This window comes from Bos grunniens, chromosome 15 (genome assembly GCF_055505025.1).
Source record: "Bos grunniens cultivar Pamir isolate PY7600 chromosome 15, Bosgru_T2T1.0, whole genome shotgun sequence".
Lineage (NCBI taxonomy): Eukaryota > Metazoa > Chordata > Mammalia > Artiodactyla > Bovidae > Bos > Bos grunniens.
In genome coordinates this window covers 82648976-82656705 of record NC_141179.1, presented here as the reverse complement: position 1 = coordinate 82656705, position 7730 = coordinate 82648976, and the positions used below count along the sequence as shown (strand labels likewise).

The window sequence follows — 7730 nt, the reverse complement described above, 5'->3', positions numbered from 1 at the left end:
TTTTAATTGTGCCCGTACACCCAATATGTGGTGATCCAATCCAAAAAAAAAAAAATCTTTCAAAGAGATTGCTAAAAAGCCAATACATGATTTAAAGACCTTTTATAATTCTATCTTATCAGTGGTGGTTTATTTGCTAAGTCGTGTCAAACTCTTGCGACCTAATGGACAGAAGAGCCTGACAGGCTACCGTCCATAGGAGTCTCCAGGCAAGAATACTGGAGTGGGTTGCTACTTCCTTCTCCAGGGGATCTTCCCAACCCGGGAATCAAACTTGTGGCTCTTCCATTGTAAACAATTTGTTTACCAACTGAGCTACAAGGCAAGATTTGCATATAATAATAGGCAAATTGGTAGCTACGATTCAGGGTCTGCAGAGGTGAATAAACCCCAATACAAGTGTCTCCCTGCAAAAGTCAGGGTCCCTGGTGCTCGCCCACCTCCATATGCTGACTAGACATACTCAGCTCTGGGGCAGGGTTTTCCTTCAGTGCCAAGAGGATCTGGCCCACAGGCATAACTTCGGAGGAGCTGTCTCTAACGCCTGTGTCAACTGCGTCCCTCTCGTCCCGAGGTCGGCTCTGGACTCTTGCTGCTTCGACAAGAAGCCAGCGTCCTTCTCCAAAGCCCGGCAGGAACGTTCCCGGAGCCGCCTGGACTGCTGGGCTTCCTCTCTCCGGTCAGGCACCTGCTGCAGGGCGTTCTGGAGCTGCTGGACAGCCACACGGCTCTGGCCGAGGTCCTGAACCAGCTCGGAACACGGGACATCAAGGAGCGTCTGCAGCTCTTCCTCCGGCAGCAGGGTAAAGCTGGGTACAGGCCTTCCATCAGCAGCCTAGCCACGTTCTTCCACTCCGACCCTGCCCCACCGTCTGTTTCACCTCTGTCCAAGGACTCCTGGGTGAGCCAAGCTGTCCCTGCATCTGAACTGTGTGTCCCCCACTGGTTCCCAGCTGATGTCACAAACTTAGCATTGGCGGGAAGACACAGGAAGTAATCACCGCCATCTGCTTGGGCGCCATCCTCTGCCAGGACCGGGGTGACGGGGTCCCGGGAACTCACTGATGGCTGGAACGTCACGAGACTTGCTCCTCATCTTCTTGAGGCAGGAGGCCGCCGCGCCCCGCTGTTCCCGGCGGTTGTTGCTGCACAGCAGACGCTGCTTTAGAGCCCAGATCTCGCCGGGTTCCGGAGCTGCAGGGCCGCTTCGTGTGAACACAAGACTGTGTTTGCAACTACTTTTTTTTCTCCCCTGTAGGAAAGTGCTGACTTAAGACACTCCTTCAGTTTGTTGCTGCTGCTGCTAAGTCGGTTCAGTCGTGTCCAACTCTGTGTGACCCCATAGACGGCAGCCCACCAGGCTCCGCCATCCCTGGGATTCTCCAGGCAGGAACACTGGAGTGGGTTGCCATTTCCTTCTCCAATGCATGAAAGTGAAAAGTGAAAGTGAAGTCGCTCAGTCATGCCCGACTCCTAGCGACCCCGTGGACTGCAGTCCACTAGGCTCCTCCATCCATGGGATTTTCCAGGCAAGAGTACTGTTGAGAAGATGGTAAAAAAATAAAATGAAATGCTTTCAGCACGTTTCCGCCCCCCTCGCTAGATTTAGGGGCAAATGATATGAGTATTGATTAGTGTTAGTGAGAACCAGGAAGGTGCCTCCCCTGGATGATGACGCCTCCCACGGCCTCCCTACTACACCAGCAGGAGTAAACAGGGAGTGGGGACCTGCTTTTTCCGTCAAGACCTCCACCCTCCCCTCCACCCTCCAACCTCATGGCCTGGCTGTCATCCTCTACCTCGAGACCTGAGGACTGACTGATCTCATTATTCTCTCTTTTGGCGTGTAGACATGTAGACATGTAGACATCACCATGAAGACAAGGAATCTCAGGTCAGCCCTCAATGGCTGTTGAATAAAGTCCACATCTCTTCATATCCTTGTTTCTAAGCCCGACAGCCACTCCTGCCCAACTCCTGAAATCATTCTACTCTTCCTTCTGGGATTGACAGCCGGTCATGAGCATAGCCAGAAACTCCCCTCTGGAAGTTCCCTTAACCTACTGTCCAGCTGAAATCTGCGTCCTGGGACAGGGCTTCCCTAGCGACCACCTCAGTGGTGACATTCTCTCTCCCTTTTCTTCTTAGTGCTGTACTGTTCCATGATCTTGACTTTACAACATTATCATACTCGGATTTTTCCCCCAAACCTCTTCATTTAGTTTTTTAGTGGCCTTTTCTAGTTTTGTGGGTTGAATAGGATAGTTTTAGGAACAGTTCAACAGTTAGTCGCTCAGTTGTATCTGACTCTTTGTGACCCCATGGCCTATAGAGTCCATGGATTTCTCCAGGCCAGAATACTGGAGTGGGTAGCCTTTCCCTTCTCCAGGGGATCTTCCCGATCCAGGGATCGAACCCAGGTCTCCCAAATTGCAGGTGGATTCTTTACCAGCTGAGCCACAAGGGAAGCCCAAGAAGACAGGAGTGGGTAGCCTATCCCTTCTCCACTGGATCTTCCCAGTGCAGGAATCAAACCAGGGTCTCCTGTATTTCAGGCAGATTATTTACCACCTGAGCTATTAGGGAAGCACTTAATATTTTGAAAACTCAGCAGTGGCCACAGGACTGGAAAAGGTCAGTTTTCATTCCAACCCCAAAGAAAGGCAATTCCAAAGAATGCTCAAACTACTGCACAATTGCACTCATCTCACACACTAGTAAAGTAATGCTCAAAATTCTCCAAGCCAGGCTTCAGCAATATGTGAACCGTGAACTTCCTAATGTTCAAGCTGGTTTTAGAAAAGGCAGAGGAACCAGAGATCAAATTGCCAACATCTCCTGGGTCATGGAAAAACAAGACAGTTCCAGAAAAACATCTATTTCTGCTTTGTTGACTATGCCAAAGCTTTTGACTGTGTGAATCACAATAAACTGTGGGAAATTCTGAAAGAGATGGGAATACCAGAACACCCGATCTGCTTCTTGAGAAATTTGTATGCAGGTCAGGAAGCAACAGTTAGAACTGGACATGGAACAACAGACTGGTTCCAAATAGGAAAAGGAGTACATCAAGGCTGTATATTGTCACCCTGTTCATTTAACTTTTATGCAGAGTACATCATGAGAAATGCTGAACTGGAAGAAACACAAGCTGGAATCAAGATTGCCGGGAGAAATATCAATAACCTTAGATATGCAGACAAAACCACCCTTATGGCAGAAAGTGAAGAGGAACTCCAAGCCTCTTGATGAAAGTGAAAGAGGAGAGTAAAAAAGTTGGCTTAAAGCTCAACATTCAGAAAACGAAGATCATGGCATCTGGTCCCATCACTTCTTGGGAAATAGATGGAGAAACAGTGGAAACAGTGTCAGACTTTAGTTTTCTGGGCTCCAAAATCACTACAGATGGTGCCTGCAGCCATGAAATTAAAAGACGCTTACTCCTTGGAAGGAAAGTTATGAACAACCTAGATAGCATATTCAAAAGCAGAGACATTACTTTGCCAACAAAGGTTCGTCTAGTCAAGGCTATTGTTTTTCCTGTGGTCATGTGTGGATGTGAGAGTTGGACTGTGAAGAAGGCTGAGCGCCGAAGAATTGATGTTTTTGAACTGTGGTGTTGGAGAAGACTCTTGAGAGTCCCTTGGACTGCAAGGAGATCCAACCAGTCCATTCTGAAGGAGATGAGCCCTAGAATTTCTTTGGAAGGAATGATGCTGAAGCTGAAACTCCAGTACTTTGGCCACCTCCAGTACTTTGACTCATTGGAAAAGACTCTGATGCTGGGAGGGATTGGGGGCAGGAGGAGAAGGGGGTGACAGAAGATGAGATGGCTGGATGGCATCACTGACTCGATGGACGTGAGTCTGGGTGAACTCCGGGAGTTGGTGATGGACAGGGAGACCTGGCGTGCTGCAAATCATGGGGTCGCGCAGAGTCAGACATGACTGAGCGACTGATCTGATCTAAACCAAAAGGAATCTCAGACTCACTATGACACATCTGAAATCATCTTTCTTATTCTTTCTAGAAAATTGGTTTCTTCTACACCATTCCCTCTGTTGCTGTACAAAAAAATGGAGTCATCATTGTTTCCCCTTTCTCTAATGTCTTACGTTCAATACATCATGAAATCCAGCCAGCTCTATTTTGAAATATATCTAGAACTGGGTACTTTTTCATTGTCTCTTTCACTACCTGCCTGCTCCAAGACATCAGCTTCTGTTACATAGATTATGAGATTAATGCAAAGAAAAATGAAATTGGTGAAATCATAGTGTACTAGACCTCATTCTCACATGTACATTTTCCTTAACCTTGCCTACATTTTGAGTCCTTAGAGAGATTCTGTCACTACCTTCTAACAGTAAGAATGTCTTCATTGATTGTATTCTGCTAAGTGCCAGGCAATATTGTTATATCCATTTTACAGATAGATAAAATGAGGCTAAGGCACCCTAGTTAATACACATTGTCATTCAGGAAAAAAATGAATTCTTACTTAGTACAGCTGTAATGTCCTTTATCTAGGTAGACAAAAATATTGTATGAAAAATTGGAGGAAGACATAAATGGAATATGACAGTGGAAGAAATTTGGGGCAGAAGCAAATGGAATGCATGAGTATGCAGGACATTTTATTTTCTAGTCATCTGGAATACCTCTAATCCACTTCTCAAATCAATGCAGAGACCAATTGTCAGTAATGCCTAACGTGGATGTCGGGAGCTGTGTTAGGCATTACTGACAACCGATAACTCTGGCCTAACCTTAATGTATGCAATTCTACAGTGCCAGTTTGTATTATCTCTCCAGTTTGACAATGAGTTCAAGGGACAATGGGTGGACAAATGATATCGAGTAATACCCAACATCTGTCATCTAGTACAGGATGGAGCAGGAATGTGCATCCAGCTGTCTCTATTCTGAACTCACAGGTTTAACTTTTACTCTCTACATGTCTTTATTGCTTGTACAGGATTTACTACAGTATCCCACTGTATGAAATGACATAATCTATGTACCCCATTATCTTTTGAGAAAATGAAAGCCTAGAACACAATATTCTAAACTACAATTTAGTAGAGTATAATACTGCTCGATACAATAGCAGTAATTGAAATGACATGAAGTAATTTACAGGGACCTATATTATTTCACGAATAGCCTGTCAGTGTTTAAAAGTTTGAATTGTGATGCTAACACATCTAATTTAATAACAAATCCTGTGATTTTCCAGAAGTTGCCTTTTGTCTATGAACTTTAATTTTGGTAATTTAAATAGAAGTATAGATAATTAAGATAGAAGATAGGATTGTATTATCTCCAAAATCCTTTAAGCTAGAACATTCTATTTTTCACCAATATTTGAAAATTGCAGTTTGTTGTTACACTCATGTGAAATTCAAAGTATTCATATACAAAGTATTTATTGGACATAATGATAGCTCTAACTATGCTGCTAATAAGCTCCTCTTTTCTCATTGCTATAGGCCATTCACATACTGCACAAATGATCCCCAAGGAGAACAGTACAGTTGTGACTGAGTTCATTCTTGTCGGGATAACTGATGACCCACAACTGCAGATCCCATTCTTTCTAGTGTTCACGCTCATCTACCTCCTCACTCTGGTTGGGAACCTGGGCGTGATCATGCTGATCCTGCTGAACTCTCGTCTCCACACTCCCATGTACTTCTTCCTTAGCAACCTCGCTCTGGTGGACTTTGGTTACTCCACAGCCGTCACTCCCAAAGTGATGGCTGGATTCCTCACGGGAGACAAGGTCATTTCCTACAATGCTTGTGTTGCTCAGCTTTTCTTCTTTGGTGGCTTTCTCTCTGTGGAAACTTTTCTCTTGGCCTTAATGGCCTATGACCGTCATGCAGCCGTGTGTAAACCACTCCATTACACCAACATCATGACACCAAGGGTGTGTGCCTGGATTGTCATAGAGTCTTATGTCTTTGGTTTCCTAGAAGTCTCTCTGCACACTTGGAACATATTCAGTCTGTCTTTCTGCAGATCCAATGTGATTGATCACTTTTTCTGTGATGCTACTCCTCTCCTGGCTCTCTCATGCTCAGAAAGCAACAGAAGTGAGATGGTTTTATTTCTTTTGGTTGGCTTCAATGTCCTCTTTTCTAACCTGGTCATCCTGGTCTCCTATCTGTTTATCTTTGTCACCATTCTGAGGGTGCACTCATCTGAAGGACATCAGAAGGCCTTTTCCACCTGTGCGTCCCACCTCACTTCCGTCTCCATCTTCTATGGGACAGGCGCCTTCATGTACCTACAGCCCGGCTCCCGCCATTCCACGAGCACAGACAAAGTGGCGTCTGTGTTCTATGCCATAGTCATCCCCATGCTGAATCCGCTGATCTATAGTCTGCGGAACAAAGAGATCAAGAGGGCACTAAAAAAGGCTGTGGGGAAAGCAAAGTCTTCTCTAAGATACATATTTTAATTATATAGAAACAAATAAGATGGTTTGTTATAGTTCAATCAAGCTAGGGCAAGTATTGACTTGGTAGACCAATAATTTTGTAAATTTTTGATGTACTTCCTCAAACCCATTGTATGTATGATTTCATGTACATTTGATGTACTTCCTCAAATCCATTGTATGTAATCCAGTGTATGATGCAAATGGCTTATATATATGATATCTCAGGGAAAATATTTAGTAAGTATCAACCTTGAACTCAGTTATCTTATATAAAATTTCTCCTTAATTGCATTTCATTATTTCACATGATCAGCCCACTCTCATTTCATTCAATGTATATTGAGTAAATGCCCCCAAAAACATCATTTATGTAATCATGTAAGTTACACATTCATGAATGGGCAAAAAATGAGTTTAGTATAAATGAAATTAAGCTATTATTATATATTTATAATGCACAAGCATGAGTGGCTATGACGGCGCACAAGTGCGGCCAAGAGGAGCTACCCCACGTCCGAGGTCAGGGGCAGAGGCCGAGAGTGCCAGGCTGCGATGGCACAGGAGCAGCCAAGAGGAGTTATCCCATGTCTGAGATCAGGTGCGGCAGCCGGGAGGAACAACCCCACTCCAAGATGCGGTGGCTGCATGGGCACAGGAGGACCTAGAGGAGCTACTCCACATTCAAGGTCAGGAGGGGTTGCAGTGAGGAGATAACCCTCATCCAAGGTAAGGAGCAGTGGCTGCGTTTTGCTGGAGCAGCCCTGAAGAGATACCCCACGTCCAAGGTAACAGAAACCCAAGTAAGATGGTAGGTGTTGCAAGAGGGCAGACACACTGAAACCATACTCACAGAAAACTAGTCAATATAATCACACTAGGCCCACGGCCTTGTCTAACTCAATGAAACTAAGCTATGCCCATGGGGCCATGGTGGAGAGGTCTGACAGAATGTGGTCCACTGGAGAAGGGAATGCCAAACCACTTCAGTATTCTTGCCTTGAGAACCCCATGAACAGTATGAAAAGACAAAATGATAGGATACTGAAAGAGGAACTCCCCTGGTCAGTAGGTGCCCAATATGCTACTGGAGATCAGTGGAGAAATAACTCCAGAGCCAAAGCAAAAACAATACCCAGTTGTGGATGTGACTGGTGATAGAAGCAAAGTCCGATGCCGTAAAGAGCAATATTGCATAGGAACCTGGAATGCTAGGTCCATGAATCAAGGCAAATTGGAAGTAGTTAAACAGGAGATGGCAAGAGTGAACGTCGGCATTCTAGGA

General features: G+C 45.0%; 1 protein-coding gene and 1 pseudogene across 1 annotated transcript; one reads left to right on the top strand and one right to left on the bottom strand.

Moving 5' to 3' along the window:
- Positions 1-416: 416 nt before the first annotated feature.
- Positions 417-1862, bottom strand: LOC147358827 (DNA fragmentation factor subunit alpha pseudogene; annotated as a pseudogene).
- A 3650-nt stretch (positions 1863-5512) lies between these two features.
- On the top strand, positions 5513-6466 carry LOC147358826 (olfactory receptor 5B12-like). The gene has a single exon (XM_086342155.1). The coding sequence runs from the start codon at positions 5513-5515 to the stop codon at positions 6464-6466; it is 954 nt and encodes a 317-aa protein (XP_086198281.1).
- Positions 6467-7730: the final 1264 nt, after the last annotated feature.

Bases quoted from the DNA above. Each gene is read 5' to 3' on its own strand.
- LOC147358826 (XM_086342155.1), top strand. From the start codon at position 5,513: ATGATCCCCAAGGAGAACAGTACAGTTGTGACTGAGTTCATTCTTGTC.